Source organism: Mus caroli, chromosome 1 (genome assembly GCF_900094665.2).
Source record: "Mus caroli chromosome 1, CAROLI_EIJ_v1.1, whole genome shotgun sequence".
Classification (NCBI taxonomy): domain Eukaryota; kingdom Metazoa; phylum Chordata; class Mammalia; order Rodentia; family Muridae; genus Mus; species Mus caroli.
In genome coordinates this window covers 178,785,037-178,803,145 of record NC_034570.1, presented here as the reverse complement: position 1 = coordinate 178,803,145, position 18,109 = coordinate 178,785,037, and the positions used below count along the sequence as shown (strand labels likewise).

At 46.1% G+C, this 18,109-nt stretch overlaps 1 protein-coding gene across 3 annotated transcripts in view; it reads left to right on the top strand.

Annotated features, from left to right (window-relative positions):
* Positions 1-17,592, top strand: part of Kctd3 (potassium channel tetramerization domain containing 3) — a 59,690-nt gene extending 42,098 nt beyond the window's left edge. The window contains exons 10-18 of one of the 3 annotated variants that reach the window (XM_021167615.2): positions 1,302-1,417; positions 5,714-5,801; positions 5,882-5,998; positions 7,618-7,788; positions 10,402-10,557; positions 12,145-12,241; positions 14,345-14,529; positions 14,612-14,750; positions 15,998-17,592. In XM_021167615.2, the coding sequence (XP_021023274.1) occupies positions 1,302-1,417; positions 5,714-5,801; positions 5,882-5,998; positions 7,618-7,788; positions 10,402-10,557; positions 12,145-12,241; positions 14,345-14,529; positions 14,612-14,750; positions 15,998-16,556 (1,628 nt within the window). In that variant the 3' untranslated portion in view covers positions 16,557-17,592. The remainder of the gene's footprint in view (positions 1-1,301; positions 1,418-5,713; positions 5,802-5,881; positions 5,999-7,617; positions 7,789-10,401; positions 10,558-12,144; positions 12,242-14,344; positions 14,530-14,611; positions 14,751-15,997) is intronic. The other 2 variants (XM_021167624.2, XM_029476513.1) reach the window with 2 other exon arrangements.
* The last annotated feature ends 517 nt before the right edge of the window (positions 17,593-18,109 follow it).

Below are 18,109 nucleotides of genomic sequence, written 5' to 3'. Positions count from 1 at the left end.
GCAGGTGTGAGCATGTGTGTGGGCATCTGAGATCAGGATGTGAGTGAGTGCAGGTGTGAGCATGTGTGTGGGTATCTGAGGTCAGGATGTGAGTGAATGCAGGTGTGAACATGTGTGTGGGTATCTGAGGTCAGGATGTGAGTGAGTGCAGGTGTGAGCATGTGTGTGGGCATCTGAGGTCAGGATGTGAGTGAGTGCAGGTGTGAACATGTGTGTGGGCATCTGAGGTCAGGATGTGAGTGAGTGCAGGTGTGAACATGTGTGTGGGCATCTGAGGTCAGGATGTGAGTGTGAGTGAGTGCAGGTGTGAGCATGTGTGTGGACATCTGAGGTCAGGATGTGAGTGAATGCAGGTGTGAGCATGTGTGTGGGCATCTGAGGTCAGGAGGGATAGATGATGTCTGAAGAACAGGAAGTACAAGTGGTGATGTCTCTGAGAGCCTGTCAGACATGGCTGGAGACAGGCTGTGCCACCTGAGAGGAGCCAGAAGTGCAACTCTCATCTTAGTACGGATGTCCCTTAGTTCACACTCTCCTTTCTTACAGTCCTCTGCTTCTCCAGCGTGACAGTGCCTGCGGACCTTTGGAAAACCCAGCCCCATGATTTTCTTCCCTTATCCCTTCCCCGGCTCCTCCTTTACCCCTCGATTACTGTCTTGACTGCTCTCCCTTCTGTTGTCTGTGCATCGTAGAGATGAGTGTGCTTTCCTCTACTGAACTGCGACTCTTGCTAAAATGAATCGTCTTGTGTTCTTTCAGAGAGCTTCTTGCTTTATACAGTTTCTTTTCAATTAGTTTGATTGCAATGTAAATACTGGGAACAGGGTTAAAGACATAAATGCTTGTTTTGGATACAGTGTGATGTTGTGGTCTTCTTTTACTTTATTTCTGCATTCCTTAAGAGACCTTTTTCAGATAGTTGGGTTTCCAAGTGTATGCCTTTAGTCAGTGGTTCCTCAAGATCTAGTCCATGAGCAGGCTGCCTCTGAATTCCCAGCAGGTTTTCCTGGGTCTGGCATAGTCCCTGAGTCCTTTCCTGTCCTGCCTGTCAGGTGGTGGTTATGGTGAGCTAGGGCGAGAACCACAGCCTGAGAGCACACTGGATAGAGATGTGAGATTGCCCAGTGACTCTGCTCTCGGCTTCCATAACGGAGGCTTAGGAGTGTGCAGGTGCTGCCTGAGTTCCGGCCCCATTGATCACAGCACAGGCAGTAGGCTGTAGTAACTGGGGATGGTTAGCTTAGGCTGTGAGTGGTTATAAGACTGCTGGACTGACATCTGTGTTTGTTTTGCTGGTTAAGGTGTGTTCAGCCTCGGCGTTCCTGTAGATGCTCTCTTCTTCATTGGGAACCAGCTGGTGGCCACGAGTCACACGGGGAAAGTGGGCGTGTGGAATGCTGTCACGCAGCACTGGCAGGTTAGTCTCAGTCAGTGCTCCTTCCACAAGTGAGAACACTTTCCTGCTATCATTGCCCCTTCCCGCAAAGTTCCTGCCAACCGTGAGTACGTAGACATCTCAATGTTTAAAGGGAGTTTCTTTTACATATATAATGATAGTTTTAAACTCAGTTTTGGCTTTTTCTTTCCATTTCTCTGAGATTTTTAAGAGCCACACTGTGTGCATAGTAATCGAGGCAGACTTCATTTATTGAGTGGAAGCACAGATGAGTCTGGACATAGATAGGCTGTGTAGAGACAGAAAGTAGTCAACTAAACACCTCCAGGGCCTAAGGAGAATGAGACAGGACTGAAGAAAATAATAATAATAATAGTTGAAGACAGTGTTTTGCTTTGCTTGTCGCCTATGCCAACTACACTAAGGACTGTGCATGTGTCCCTAGAGTAGGAGAGGCTTGAGCAAGCTGTAGGCAGAGGGGGCACTGCAGACAAAGCTCTGCAGGCTGGGAGGATGGAGTGGGGAGGGCGTGGAGTGTAGGGCACAGAGGAGACAGTGTTGGACAGATGGAGAGGAAAGACAAAAGTGTGTAGACGTGTGTTCCCAAGGGTCTTGGGCACTGAGAATCGTGCTTTTCATGCCCTGGTGATCCATTAGGACTGAGAACTGGGAGAGGAACGGAGTGGACAGGAACTCGGGAAAGAAAGCATGGTGTTGGCCTGATGGAGGGCGGGTTTCATGTAGGTGAGTGCAGTGTACCTGTGGTTGAGAAAATACAGTGCTTGGTTTCAAGGTTAGTGAAACCCAGGTAACACCGGAGCGCTGAGAAGGCAGGGAAAGATGCAGGGATGTCAGGGCTGGTAGGGCCTTGAACAGATTGACAATGTAAAAGGAACTGGAAGAAAGTGGCGGCAGGGAGGGTTGAGGCCTTGGCACTGGAGCAGTTCTCACCCAGTGGCCTGTTTAATTTAATCCCTTGTGCTGACTCAAAAGTGCAGCCAGATTTCCGTAGCTTTTCCAAAGTTTTGCATCCATAGATTCAGCCAGCTGGATGAAGAATGTTCCAAAACAGAATTGACATCTTTATCGCTATTCCTGAGCAATACAGATCCCATCTAATCTCATGTTCACGTTAGATAGTGCTGGGAGGTCTAGAGACGATGATGTACACAGAGGTGATCTGCAAACACTACGCTTTGTTATATTTGTGTGTCCAAGGTTTTGGTATGGTGAGGTCTTGGGATGAACCCAGCAGATATACTGATGAATGGGAACCCAGGGGCATCTGTGGGCATATAGGCATCCGGACTAGAAACTAGGAAACAAGTCAGCTGAGCCAGATGACAAGATGAGGTGAAGGGGTGATTTAAAAGTGACAGGCGGTCTGGGGGATGTGACACGATTGACACATGTGAGGTTCTGGAGGAGAAACAGTCCTGGGACCTTAGACTGAGGTAGAGGAGCTGGCAACACTGGATGACCGTCAGCTGAGGGGTTGCAGTGGGGAAGTGTGTGCATTTCAGTGAAGACGCAGAAGTCTGCAGAGACGGTATTGTGATACACAGGGCAGAGGCGCTGCAGTGGTGGGCAGTGGAGAGGCTCCGACATAACCAGAAGGGCATCTTTGTCAGAATTGTTCTGCTGCGGTGCCCTTGCAGGGAGGACTGAGTAATGGGAGTTGTACTCTGTGCCTTGCTGTCCACACATGGATGTGCTGTGCTGTGACCCTGGAAGGAACAGCTCCTTTATAGCTCTTTCACTGTTGGTAGAGCTAAGCATAAAGGTTTGAATAGCTTTGAGAGCCAGAGACACATTTCAGTGACCTTGTGCTCTTAGCCTTGGGTGTGTTGTTTGTGTATCACCTGACTCTTCGTGCCCAAGTATGTGAGACCACAGCTGATGTGGATTTGTTGCACAGTTCAGAAAGACCTGGGAAAGCTGTGCGTCCATGCAGCAAACTGGCCTCGTAACCCAGCTGGATCTCTCCCTAGTGCACTGAGGGGATGGGTCTACTGTGCAGCCTCAGCCTTGTCTGTAGGTCTCAACGGACAGCTCTGACTGGAGGCTGGCTCCCAGGCTGGGCAGCACTGCTTGACTAGTCTGACTTGGCCTTTAGCAGCATTCTAGCCACAAATAGCAAAGGAAGTACACAGGGCAGCCCCTGAGTTCTTCACTTTAGATGTATAGTCAGGATGTATTTGAATATTAGAGTCAAATGAACCATTAAGCATTACATCTGCATTTAGTCTTATAAACATTGAAAAATTTAGATTTTTCTATCAGCTTCTCAACTCTGCCTTAGTAAAATGTTGATGAAATGTTATAAAAACCAATCTAGTAGAGATTTTAAAAAAGTAGGGCTTTATTTCTTATTCCTTTTTAATCACTCCCTTCTCATACAACATAGCACACACATACACCATGATGTCACGGTGTGTTAGTCAGAAAGCAGTCTTCAGTGCTGCTAAGTAAGGTAGCTCAGCCTGAGTAACATGGCAGGCGTAGCTCCGTGTCTGCATCCGTTCCCAAGGTGATGACGATAGATTTAAACAAAGATTGATTACAAGTTTTTTCTCCCATCAGAATATGGAGGATACTGTGGACGTTAGTCCTGAAAGCCACAGTGCGACACACGTGTGTTGCCTCTCAAAGGATCAGAGAGTGCTTCATGCTTCTCTGAAGGGGTTTAATGACAACCTGTCCTGTGGCTCTAACAGTGGGGGCTGAGTTTGAGGAGGAGCTACTGACCCTGCCCAAGGATCCAGAGTAAACACTGTGGCCTTAGAGGAGGCTGGGCTGAGCAGGGAGGGTTACTTGATTTAGCTTACCACAGAATCCATCTTCCTGCAGAGCAGGTGGCAGCGTTTTCCCGACATGAGCCTCAGAAGCTCCAGGCTTACGGGAAAACGGGATTCCGGAGGGCTCAGAGTCCATTCTGCTTCCTGCTGTGGAGACCCTTGTGTAAGAGTGGAAGTTGTCTTGAAATGCTGGAGCTAGGGAACTGGCCAGCTGGGGCCAGAGCATGGGTGAGTGGCAGGCAAGATACCTTTACTCTCAGTTTTACTTCCAGTCTGGAAGCATGGCAGTGGCATGCCACATGAGATGCTGCCTGTTCTCTGAGCCCTGACCCAGGGTCCTGCAGAGATGCCCTAGTGCAGCTCATGACTGTGAAGCTGTGGTGTGCACACAGTAGAGCATCCTGTGTGAGAGCAGCATAGAGGGATCTTTAATCCCAGGTGCCTGTGGTGTAGCTGGAGTAGACTCAGGCTCTGCCTTGCTCTTCTCTTCTTGGTGACAAGTCCCAGAGCCCTTTTGCTCTCTAGTTCTTCCCCAACCTCTGCTGAGATGACAACCCCATCTGACCCCTGAGTCCCCCTACTTCTGGGCCTGACACACCAGAATTGCCTTTTGGTTTTACTTCTCTGTGGGAGGCGGACAGGCACCAAGAGAGTTCAGCAAATGCTTTGTTAGGTTGTAGCACAGAAAGCAAACACACATGAAGCCGATTGCATGTAGATCTTAGCCTCGCTGGAAAACAAGCCTGAGAAGTGCTAGCTCCTTGAAGCAGTGCTAATTGCTGAAGTGTCTATCTTGGCCTTCATACGAGCCGCTTCACAATGTTAACCATTAGGGATTTTACAGCCTCTCTGGATGATGGTAGAGAGTTATGAAGTTCACTTTTGTTTCCGGTTGCTGCCACTTTGTGTTGTTTCTTGGCTTCATCCATTCATTCATTCATCCATTAATTCATTGTGGTGACCTAAGTCCTTTGACTTTACATGGTTACCTGTTTGCAAACCAGACTGATGGATTTGAAAAGATGCTATTTAATTCCAGTACGTAGAAAACAAAACACAGAGGAGCTTTGCCTCTGCTGTTTCCTAGAAGAATCTGTACTAAGGATAGTAAGACAGGACACTGTACACTTGAAGAAGTTGAAACAGGTTGTGAGCAGCTGCACTGTGTCTAAAATCACTTGTGCTGGTCCCTAACTCTAGTTATTCACTGTGTGGCCTTGGCACTTTATTTTATATGAGTGACATAGGGGGAAAGGGGAAGTGGGAGTCCTGCCTTGGCCTTTTAGTTCCAGAGGCTGTGGCATGGTTATCACATGCAGACTTCAGAGAGCACAGGTTGCTGTGGGATGCAGCTAGAACATGTGTCTTCAAAGCTGCATGGGGCATAAAGACAGCTTGTTGTCTAAGCTCCCTACAGTTGGGTATTGGGATATCCGAAAGAATCAAAGCCCTGAGGAAGTTGGAGCGGAAAGTAGAAATGATGCTCTCTTCCTAACATGTAACAATCTCACTGCGTCAGGTGCAGGACGTTGTCCCGATAACCAGCTACGACACTGCAGGCTCCTTCCTCCTCCTGGGATGCAACAACGGATCAATATATTACATAGGTGAGCATGGAGCATGCTTTATACACAAGCACGGAGACCTGGCCCTCTGCAGTTCTGACTAGATGTGTTCTTGTCTCCAGACATGCAGAAGTTCCCGTTGCGGATGAAGGATAACGACCTTCTTGTCACTGAGCTCTATCACGACCCTTCCAATGACGCCATCACCGCACTGAGTGTTTACCTCACCCCCAAAACAAGTCAGTACACAGTCAGCCTTGGGGATTCTTGAGACTGCATGTGTTGTGAGTTTACTGATCTCAAAGAGGCCCTGTAATGAGAGAATGCTGGGAAACTAACATGTTCACATGTGCCTGGGGCCAGACCGTGTGCTCGGATGTGCTGCCTGCTCATGGCATCACTTGACTGGGTTCATTAGACAAGAGAAGTGTAGTGCGCCCTGAAATGACTGAAGAAGACTCCAGGGGACCACTCATGCTAGCCCTGTCTGTCTGCCTGCTTGCTCGCTCACTCTCTCTCCCTTTCTCTCCCTTTCTCTCCCCCTCTCTCTTCCTCCCTCTTGCACTCACTCTCTCTCTCTCTCTCTCTCTCTCATTTGTTTTGTGCATTTTCCTTGGCTGCTTTCAGTGATAGAGCTAAGAGATTGTGACACAGTGTGGAGAGCAGGATTTAAAATAATTACTACTTGTTTCTTTAGAGAAAGCTTCTTTGAGCTCTGCTCTAGAATGAGTGTAATGAAGTATGGATTTCCCCCCAATCTAATTTATAGTTAGAGGTAAAACTGGGGAAGTTTTAGAATTTAAACCACCCAAAGGAAAAATTCCTCATGTAGGCAAGACTTAGGAAGCATGAGAATGGGGTCTCTCTAATTGGTTGGAATGTCCCATCCCAGTCCTCTGCTCTTCCCTTTGACTGGTGGCTTTCTCGGGAGATCAGGAATCAAAGCCCACAGTTTTCTATCTGTGAAGCTTGCTAGAAATGTAGTGTCTGCCTGTCTTTTGATTTGTGATGGGATATGGCACCAGTCTAAGAAAAGCTACCAGGGCTGGAATGATGGCTTAGCTTCAGCACTGGCTGCTCTTCCAGAGGACTCAGGTTCTGTCCCTAGAACTGCATGGTAGATCTCAACTGTTGATCCAGGATCCAGATCCAGGAGTTATACTCTGTTCTGGCTCCAAGGATATCAGGCATGTAGTTGGTGCACAGACATGCATGCAAGTGACACAGCCATACACATAAAATAAAAATAAGCCTTTGGAAATAGGAAGGAAAAGAAAAGAAATGCGAAGCCACCGCTGAGCAGATTGGAAGAGCCAGAACAGCCATCAGTGTGGTGTGAGCATTGGGAGAAGTGTGCTTGTCCCACTGTGTGCAGCTTGACACTCTTAGTTTAGTGACACTTGGTAAGTGTTGGCTAATGTACCTAGCAGAAGTAAAAGCTAAGGCCACCCCCAATACACTTCAGCAGGATGCTGCTCTGGGATGGCGTTCTCCTGGTGGGTGTGGCACAACAGGGTTATTCTCTAAATTGATACTGGGTTGGTACCACATCTCAGGCATTCTGAAAGGTGCTTCAGTATCTATCAGTAAGGAGCAGGGCATGAGGGGTAGGCATTAGAATTCACAGAATTAGTGTGTGATTACCGCAGCAAAACCGAAGACAGTGCAGGATGGCCAGAGGTAGTTTCACTGTAGAGTGAAGGGTCAAGAAACACGTGTAAAGGACTTACAGACTTTCTGCTCTGAGCAGCCTTGAGCTGTGTTTGCTGACGTTTTTGGTCACAAGCTCTGGTCTCTGCTGGGCCAGGCATTCTTTCAATTATTTATATAACGCACTTCTTTGACCTGCGGCTCCTAGGTGTCAGTGGAAACTGGATTGAGATCGCCTATGGTACGAGCTCTGGAGCCGTGCGAGTGATTGTGCAGCATCCGGAGACTGTCGGCTCAGGGCCTCAGCTCTTCCAGACATTCACCGTTCACCGGAGCCCCGTGACCAAGATCATGCTGTCCGAGAAGCACCTGGTGTCAGGTACAAGGCGGCTCCCTGTGTGCGGTGACTCCGTGCTGAGAGAGGAAGTGGGGTAGCTTATGCTGCATGGGAAACTGAAGGAGTGTGGCTTTGACGTGGCTGGGGTGTGCTGTACATAAAACTAGGAAATGTGTATGTCCTGTTAACTCTCTTATAGTTCCTTCTCACGGCAAATTCATATCAAGATGCGTATCAGGTCACTGCTGAGAAAATTTTTCTGTTTCAAATTTTCTAAGTTTGAACTTTACTATAAATGTATTTTGTTATCTTCAGTTAAGCTAAAGTTGTAGACTCAAATGTATATTTTGATAGTTGATCACCTTATGTTTAAAATGCATAACAGTATAAAATTATGTAAAGAAAGTAACATTTTGTGGTTTTATAGTTCCCTATAATCACAAAACTTTAAAAACTTAGGTAATGAACTAAATATGACATGTTAATTTTGCCTAGCGCCAACCAACCTACTTTCTTTGGATCAGGAGACTTTTTTTGGCCGGGGTGGGGGTGGGGAGGGAGAGGGGAGGGTTCGAGACAGGATTTCTCTGTGTACTAGCCCAGGCTGGCCTTGAACTCAGAAATCCGCCTGCTTCTGCCTCCCAAGTGCTGGGATTAAAGGCGTGCGCCACCACTGCCCGGCAGCTATTAGCTTTTCTAGTTTATAAAAATGCCTCAGACTTCTGTGCTCTTGTTTGTTTTGTTTGCCGTGTTTGGTTTCCACGGGCTTATTTGGTTGCTCTACCCCTCCGTCTCTCACACTCTCCTCAGTAAGGTCTCGGAGTCTGTGAAAAGGTGACCTTGGCTGCTAGAGTCTCCTGTGTGTTCTGCACAGGCTTACTGTGTGCTTGTTGTTTACCTCTGCCGTCTGCCTCCTTCTAGAAGCTGAGTTCCACAGCAGTAGCTGTGTGTTCTCCCAACAATGCTAGGAAATGCTGTATGCTGTGGGTCTGGATTTAAAGGCCCAGGTTAAAGCACAGGTCAGCAGTGTTCTGTGTTCTCAGCCCTTCTGCCCCCTGGTGGCTATTGGCATAAATGCAGCCATGTGCTTTTTCTGTGGTATGCATCCTCGGTTCTGAAATGGGGCTTTGCAGGAGTTGTTTGAACAAGGTTCTGTCATCACCACTTGAATCATTCATGATGGCTTCAGTTCTTTGTCTTCTCTGTCCTGCTAAGCTTAGTGAAACCAGAGGGCCATTTCCCACAAGACTGGCTAACTGCCTTCCCTGTACCTCCTGTGCTTCACCACTGGCCTGAGAACTGAGGATTTCATTATATACTGCTAAAAAGTGCACAGGAATTATTTCTTGGTACTTTCCAAGTTTTTTTCTAAAGTTTGCTTTAAAATTCAAGACTGGTATTGTATGACATAGGAACTATGATTTTTATATAAAAGTTCTACATTCCTAGCATTCACAGACATTTCGAAAAGTATCACAAATGGCAAGTTAATTTCTCCCCTTGTTAAAGCAAGCAAAAAATTATACTTGCCTGAATGACTTGATATTTTAGGGTATATCTTTTTAATAAGCATGCCCACTTAGAACGAAAGTGCGTTTTGGGAGTGCTCCCCTGTGTGGTCAGTCACTAGTGTTCCTACTCAGGATTAGCAACAGTAAAGCCAAGGCGAGCCCTGTAACACAGACATGTAGAAAAGTGCTTCAAGCTGGAGAGAGCGTGTTTTATAGTACTCAGACCTTAACCAGCCTAAACCAGGGGTAACTGTGAACTAGTGACCAGCACTCTCCACACATCTTAGAGGATAATTATTTACTACTCATCTGTAGTCACATTAGAGTCTTATTAGGTTTTTAAAAGTCTTTTAATTAAACATTTTAATTATTATTATTCACTTTTGTGGGAGCTTATGAGACAGGGTCTTTTTATGTAGTCCTGGCTATCCTGGAACTCACCATGTAGACCATTCTGGCCTAGAACTCATAGAGATCTGATTGGCTCTGTCTCCCAAGTTCTGGGATTAAAGATGTGTGCCATGACATCTGGCTAAGTGTTTTAAATGTGAATGTCTTGTGTCATATCATGTTTGGCTACTCAGAGAACAGGAGGTGTCATCAGATCCCCTGGAGTTAGAATTGCAGGCACTTGTGAGTCCTCTGAGGTGGGTGCTGGGACCACTCTCGAGTCCTGTGAAGAGAAACAAGCATTACTGACCACAGAGGTCTCTCCACTTTGTAGGAGTCAATTCCCACCTTTTACCATGTGTGTCAGAGGCTCAGGACTCGGGTCTTGAGGCTTGGCAGCAAACGTCTTCACTCAGTCACCTTTCCAGACCCACTTCTCTCATGTTGGCTTACTATATGTAAATTGAGTACAGTTTTAAGATAAATCTTCAGCCTGGCAGTGGTGGCGCACGCCTTTAATCCCAGCACTTGGAGGCAGAGACAGGCAGATTTCTGAGTTCGAGGCCAGCCTGGTCTACAGAGTGAGTTCCAGGACAGCCGGAACTATGCAGAGAAACCCTGTCTCAAAAAAACAAACAAAAGAAGATCTGTGATCTGCCTTTTCAGATGTACTATGATCTGCTTGATGTAAAAGAAGAAATGTGTTTCAGTGTTCAGAGGGGGGAGGTGATGTATTGTGCTCTTTCTTTCCTAGTGTGTGCTGACAACAACCACGTCCGCACCTGGACAGTGACGCGGTTCAGAGGGATGATCTCTACGCAGCCAGGCTCCACTCCTTTAGCATCCTTCAAGATCCTGTCATTGGAGGAGACAGAGAGCCATGGCAGCTATTCCTCTGGAAATGACATCGGTAGGCATCTTCAAAGATGGGAATCTAGGACCGGAGCTGACTGGGGCTTTTAATTTTGAAAGTCATTTTTGTAACACTAGCAACAGCCTCAATAATTATTCTCCTAGCCATTGTATTTAACTATAAACAATTAGGAACATGAATATTTCAACAACAAACATTTGAACAAATGTGTGTGTCTGTGTGTACACACACACACATGCAAATGCTGTGCGTGCATGCACTCTTGCCTGAGCACACACGGAGGTCAGAGGGTAACTTAGTGGAGTCAGTTCTCTTCTGCTGTGAGGATGCTGAGGATCAAACTCATCACCAGGCTTGGTGACAAGTGTCTTGAGCTGCTGAGGCATCTCAGCAGCCCGATTGTACTAGCTACAGTTGATCTTCAGAAGATGTTACAGTTCTGCATGTAGGCTTTCAAAGCAGCAATAGGAATATGCAAAGTGACTTCATATCTGCTCTCACCCCTTTTGTTGCTAGGGATCGATCAGCTCCATACTCCCAATCCGCCTTTTAAGTCCCCAGAGTCTAAGTGTATCCTCAAAGGGTCCTTCTAGTGCTGATAGTGCAGATCCTTAGACCCTTTATAAGCCTTTAATGCCTAAAATACAGGTTTGACGTATCTGTGGCAGTGAAGAGATGGAAGACCTAAGTGCCGTTCTGGAGTGCACATATATAAGATCTCTACCAATGTAATATTATAGCTGTAACATGCTTTTAATAGTAGATTTAATAATCCATCCATATTTAACTAATTTTTAATATTACTATATCCCCCCTTTTCTTCCTTTCAACCCCTCCCTTTATCTAGGAAAGAAGGAAAGATAGAGAAGAGGAGAGGAAAGACAGAAATCCCTGAGTCTAAGCTCTCTATTTAGTTTTCCCCCATCTAAAACTATAATTATTTGTCAATTATCCCTTAAAATGACAACATATTTATAATTTATAAAATAACCAAAACCATCCACCCTGTCTTAAGAAATTGGGACAATGGTCTTATAACTGCTTCCTGCTGAACTGGGGTGAAGAGCTCCTGTTTGGGGCCCAAAACAGAATTGGAAAATGGTTAAGTCAGAGCTGGTTGGCATTGTTATCCAGTCTTTATGTGTTGAGAAAGTTTAGGACCTAAGTGAAGTCCTGACTGGAACCATCTGAAAGGCTGGATGAACCGAGGTCACCGGGGATTGGCAGCCCTTTCTGAAGCTGCTCTGGAAGCAGCCGCAGGTGAGGCAGGGTCAGGCAGGGAACTGGAACAGCAAGTCATCTCAGCATCCCCGAGGGGGAGTCTTGTCAGGCCCACCCTCTTGGTGTTTCATTCTGTAATATATAAACCTTACAATCAATTGTGGGCACAGTGAGACACATACAGAGACACTCACACACACTAACATAGGCACACATACATAAATATTTTAAAAAGAAACGTTGTGCAGATTGACCTGCTTTGGCCTTGAGCTTGTGTATGAAGCTGGCATAGGTCTGGTGCACAGCAGGCATGAGAGCTGCTGGGAAGAGGAGTGTTAGTATCAGTGTGCTTTTATAAAATGAAACCATTCCTCACTCTTGTCCCTTTCTTCTCTGACCCAGGGCCTTTTGGGGAACGAGATGATCAACAAGTATTTATCCAGAAAGTCGTTCCCATCACCAACAAGCTGTTTGTCAGGCTGTCATCGACAGGAAAAAGGTGACACTTCACAGAAGACAACAAGTATATTCAGAAATGGCCTTTGTCTCCTAGAATGCAGGTGCAGTTTGTTAGGGGTGGAAGGCACCAGACATATTACAGCCAGCTTCCCTGTGCTGGTTACCTGTAGAGAGGGAGACTCAACAGTGACTGCCACTTAATGAGCCATAATGAATGACCCTGGATGGGACAGACTGAGAGCACCATAGAGAAACAAAGCTGTCACACACAAGTGTGTCTCCATTAGGTGTGTCTCAGGTGGGACATTCCAGATTGCCTGACTCTGTGTACAACAAAAGGAAGGAAGCTGGTCACCCTCGGCTGATGATAACATAACCTGCCTAACGTGGCCACAGCTCCCAATTAGCCGCTGTCTCCATTCACCTTGTCCTCATTCTCCCAGGGGTCCACGCTGGTCCCGAGTGCTCTTGAAACCTTCTTTTCTGCTTTTGTCTTCAGGGCTTTTTGGTTTTTGTTTCTCCTAACTTTAACAGCATTCACAGTAGATTTCATGGCAGACAGATGCACTAAATTCTGATAGTATCCTTTATTAGCTATGTAAATTCACCTGGAATGACCTCATCGGTTGTCTGACAGAATAGGGTTCCACTCTCTGGAACATATGTCACATGGTAAAGTGAAGAAAACAGGGGCCCTGTTGTCCCTGACCACAGGGATGTTTGTAAATATGAGCTTTTCTGCCATTTTTTTAAATTTTGAAAATGATTGTCTAGTTTAGCTGGGGTGGTAGTGGTGTTGTTTTTTCTGCATGCCAGATAAATGAGCAAATAAAATTCCTAGTAGTGGTCATCAAACAGACAGATTTTCTTTTAAATGTTGCTAGTGCTTTTGATGTTTTTAAAGTTCCCATTTAACTTTGTTTGGCGTGTCTCTGGTTGCATGGTGTTTAATGGTGATCGGTGTTATTTCCATCACAGATAGCAGACAGTCATTAGTAATTCATGAATGAGTTCTAGAAAATGGCTAATGTGTCCACGATGTAGAGTCTGTGCTATGATCAGTGCTGAGTGCAGAAGCTGCCAGGTGTGTATTAAGCTGGACTCTCTCTGTCTAACGTGACGTGACTCATAAGTGTACCTCATTAATATCCCCTTTGTGTTATCTCAAAGTGTTTTGTATGAGGTGGATTTTATGATCTAGAGGGAAACTGCAGTAACAAAAAGAACAGGCAGAAGTTGCTTTGTAGAATTGAGTTGGTTTATTTTAAAAATAAGCCAGAAATATAGATCTTTTAAAAAATTAAGTCACTTTACAAATACAAATAAATGTTAATTTTATTATGAAAAATAATGAAAAAAGATTAATGTCCTAACAAAGAAAAACAATTGTTGATTCAGACGGTGCTGGCGAGGTGGGTGCTGCTTTTGTAGAAAGCTGGGGTTGTTTCCAGCGGCTCACACCCACCTGCAACGCTAGTGGCAAGGAATCCAGTGCTCTTTTCCGGCTTCTGAGGCACCAGGCATGCACACAGGCATTCACATACACATATAAAATGCATCTTTTCTTAAAGCTATACTGACTGAAATAAAACCTCACACGTGCTGAGATAGGAAGTTCATGACTCCAATGTGTACAGTCTGTGTGCCTGACAGGACTGCTTTATTGGCCTGCTCCCCCCTCCCCCTTCCCCCCTTTCCCCCCCCCACCCCCCCAGCTGCTTGGCCTCTCACTCTGGTTGCACCTCTCATCCCGCTGAGCTGCTTTACTTCTGACTAAGGGATCATCGGAGCCTTTGTGGGTTTACATTGTAAAATATTGTACATAAACTGTAGGGTTTTGTTTTTAAACACTGCAGTATTATATTTTTATTCCTTCCCTCTTTCTTTCTTTTTTCTTTCTCTTTTCTCATGTCTTCGTTTTGAAGACTTGTTTATTCCCAAGATGACTTTTGTGACTAACTCGTATCTGTATTTCAGTTGAGCACACACTTTGGTGTGAGAAGTTGTTCTCATTCAGAGCGACAGGACTTGATTTGACCATTTTAAAGCTGTTCTAGATACAGGTTCTTTGTGTGACTTTGAAAGTGGAAATTAATACAATGTCCACCGTCTGGTGTATGTAATTACTCTTTTGATCTGTCAGAATCTGTGAGATCCAGGCTGTGGACTGCACTACAATCTCCTCCTTCACCGTGAGAGAGTGTGAGGGCTCCAGCAGGATGGGCTCCCGGCCAAGGCGCTACCTGTTCACTGGCCACACCAACGGCAGCATCCAGATGTGGGACCTGACCACAGCCATGGATATGGTCAACAAGACTGAGGACAAGGGTAGGTGACAGCACAGCCGAGGGAGGGTCGGCAGTCACAGCTGACCTTTGACCTGCCGTTTGAATGAGTGTTTCTCTCTAAGATGCAGGCGGGCCCACTGAGGAGGAGCTGCTCAAGCTGCTGGACCAGTGTGATCTGAGCACGTCCCGCTGCGCCACTCCCAACATCAGCCCCGCCACCTCCGTGCTGCAGCACAGCCGCCTTCGAGAGTCCAGCTCCAGGTGCGTCCTGAGGGGACTGACTTCACTGGGGACATGCCTGCCATTCGAAAGCTCTTGTTTCAAAATACAGTTTGAGCCAGGTGTGCTGGCACACGCCTTTAATCCCAGCACTCGGGAGGCAGAGGCAGGCGGATTTCTGAGTTCGAGGCCAGCCTGGTCTACAAAGTGAGTTCCAGGACAGCCACAGCTACACAGAGAAACCCTGTCTCGAAAAAAACCAAAAAACCAAAACACAAAAACAACAACAACAACAACAACAAAAAATACAGTTTGAATCATATATGTTGATATTGAATTACTCAAATGTAAATTTGTATCTGTATGCATAGCACATCTTTTCAGAGGAAAACATTTTAAACTTTTATTGAGTTGACAGTTTCATACATATGTAATGTGCAAGGGGGAAAATGTTGTGGTCTTTTGTGTGTCTGGCATGTGCTGTCGTTGACATCTAAACTTGCTTAGTTGATTAGTTGTTTTTTTCTATTGTGATAAAGCACAATAGCCATGATAACTTACAGAAGTTTATTTGAGCTTAAGTTTCCAGAGGGCTAAAAGTCCTTCACAGCCGGGAAGCAGCAGCCGGCAGCAGGTATCACAGCTGGAGCCGGATGCTGAGGGCTCACATCCAGAACCACAAGCTCAAAGCAGAGAATGAACTAGAAATGGTACAAAGCCTTAAACTCCTCCCCAAAGCCTGCGCCCAGGGACATAGTTCCCTCACATAGCACCCTCACACACAGCTTCACCAACAGGGACCAAGAGTTCAGATGCCTGAGACTGTAGGGGCACTGTCATTCCAGGCACTGCAGGAAAGGACTGGCCGCTGCAGAGCTGTTAGGTGGGGGTGACTCGCTCGCCCTGTATTAGGAGTGGTGCTAACCAAATGTTATTAATGTCATATGCAAAGAAATACTCTGCCTTTTCCAACCATGCTGACAAAATGTGAAATTCTGAGAATCCAAGGACCAAATACTGAAGTACATTGATTCCTTGTTGGCTTTTTTAACACTTATTTTCCTACTCCCCTTTCCCCTACTATTCAGAAGTTTTGCTTGATTATGAATGTATGTATGTTATTACGCTAGCTGGTAATTGTATGTGATATGATCTACTTGACAATATATTTCTATACAGAAAGTAGCTGGTAACCTGCCTTATGTGTTAGTTGGCAGCGTAACTGCTGAGCTGTGCTCCTGAGACCTTGCAGTGAAATCATAGCTGTCATTTTTAAATCTCTCTCTCAGCCTTCAGCTCCAGCACCACGAAACCATCCACGAAGCAGCAACCTATGGTGCCACGCGGCCTTACCGAGAGAGCCCTTTGTTAGCCAGAGCACGGAGGACTGAGAGTTTCCACAGCTACAGGGACTTCCAGACTCTTAATCTCAACAGAAGCATAGAGAGACCTGTCCCTGAAAATGGTCACATGGGCCCAGCCCAGACTGAGGTGAAAGGGGCAGCAGGGGAGTGCACTATGTCTGAGAGGAGGTCCCCTGGCACAGAGGTAAGATGTGGGCGAGAGTCAGATGGGGGACTGGAGGTGCATAGAACAGCAGAGGGTTTGTCAGAGCCCAAGAAAAGGTCAGCAGAGGAGGAAAATGAGCATAAAGTGGAGTTCCGAAAGAAAGGATTTGAAGCAGGAGGATTCCTTGGAAGAAAGAAAGTTCCCTATCTGGCATCCTCACCAAGTACCTCTGATGGAGGGACCGACTCCCCTGGTACAGCATCCCCATCTCCAACCAAGACCACTCCATCACCTCGGCACAAAAAGAGCGATTCCTCTGGCCAAGAGTACAGCTTGTGAACTCACCCAAGTGCATGAGAGTTTTTCTAAGTCTACATGAAAAACAAATTTTCCTGGGTTTCAGTGCATCAAAGACTAACAGGGCACAGTCTGACCTGTTTAGTGTATTCTGGGCTGAGTCTCTGAAGCAGGAGCAGAGCACACTTTCCCAGGATTCAGGGACATGGTCCTCAGAGCTCGGAAGTAGCTCTAGTCCTGCGAGCAGGCACGTGGAACAGCAGTCTGTAAGCAGGAGTCATTGCTTGCCATGTTGCCCTCCCTGCTGGTGTTATGTGTACCCTTAGAGCATGTGGGCCAGTGGGCCACATTCATAATGCAGTTGCCCAAGGCCCGTCTTGCAGTGGTACCTTAAAGTTAACCTCATAATCTTGGACCTTGGGCTCCAAGCCTTGTGACTGTGGCGTGTTTACTAGATACACAATGAGGTGCTATGTTGTGGGAGTCTCATGAAATTCAGAACACTACCGTGGCCCCAGGCTCCACTGCGCTCTACGTCTTTAGGGTTGTTCATTTCACTGTGGGCCATTTTCTGATTCTTGTTGTTGGGAGTCAATATAGCATGCGTCACCAGTGTTTGGTACCCAAGTCCTTCCAGTGGGAACAATGTCTGTTTGAGTAGGTAAACTAATACTGACAGGGGAATCGGGGTGCTCACAAGGGAGTCCCTCCATTGCTGCTCCAGCTGCTTTAGGAGCCGTTGTGTTCCTGCTGTGTCTTCACAGGACTGGAGTGCTGGATTCGGAGTTAAATGCATCAATATGTAAAATTGTTGTTTTGGCTTTATTTTGAACTCTGGGAGCAAAAGAAAAATTTTTGTACATTTTCTTCATTTAATCAGAATGGTTTACATATTTCTGCAAATGGAGAAAATGTAAATTAAACCCATGACCATTTACTAAGTGAATGATGTATATTTCCCATTATCAGAAGTATAATGAAGTTGGAATAAATTCTTTAAAGTTTACTATGTTGCCAGTGGTTTCACACAAATTCCCTTGTATTTATTTGTCGATTAAATCAAGTGAGAAAGGTTAAAGCAGTGTGTCTTCAGTTATTTAAGGGACCTTATGCTGTGTAAGTTCCACCCACATGAGTTTGTAAAAAAGAAACATTGTACTTTCCATGTCAGAAGAGCATTAGAGATGAGAGGCGAAGTTGGGACTAAAATTTAATAAAAAGGTAGAGTGAACCTTAATCTCAACCTGGGCTATATCATGAGCCAGTGTCTCGAAGACACATGGAAGAGTGACTTCCTAAAGCACGGACTGCAGCATTCTACTGGTCTAGCCTCGTGCCTTCCATCTACAGCAGAGCTGGATCCCACTTGTCTGTCTTTTTTTGCTGTGCCTACATTGCCAGAGTAGTGACTCAAAGATCAATAATGAAACAGATCTGTGTACTCTGTGACTGCTACAGAGAGGGAAGATGACATTCCACATGACTGTCGGAGCACTTGGTCGTCAGGGTCCTGGTGCACTGAGTGGGGGAAGCATCTGTCTCGTCTCAGTGCAGTCAGAGCAGAGGGGAAAACTGAGCCAGGGCTTCTTGGCTTT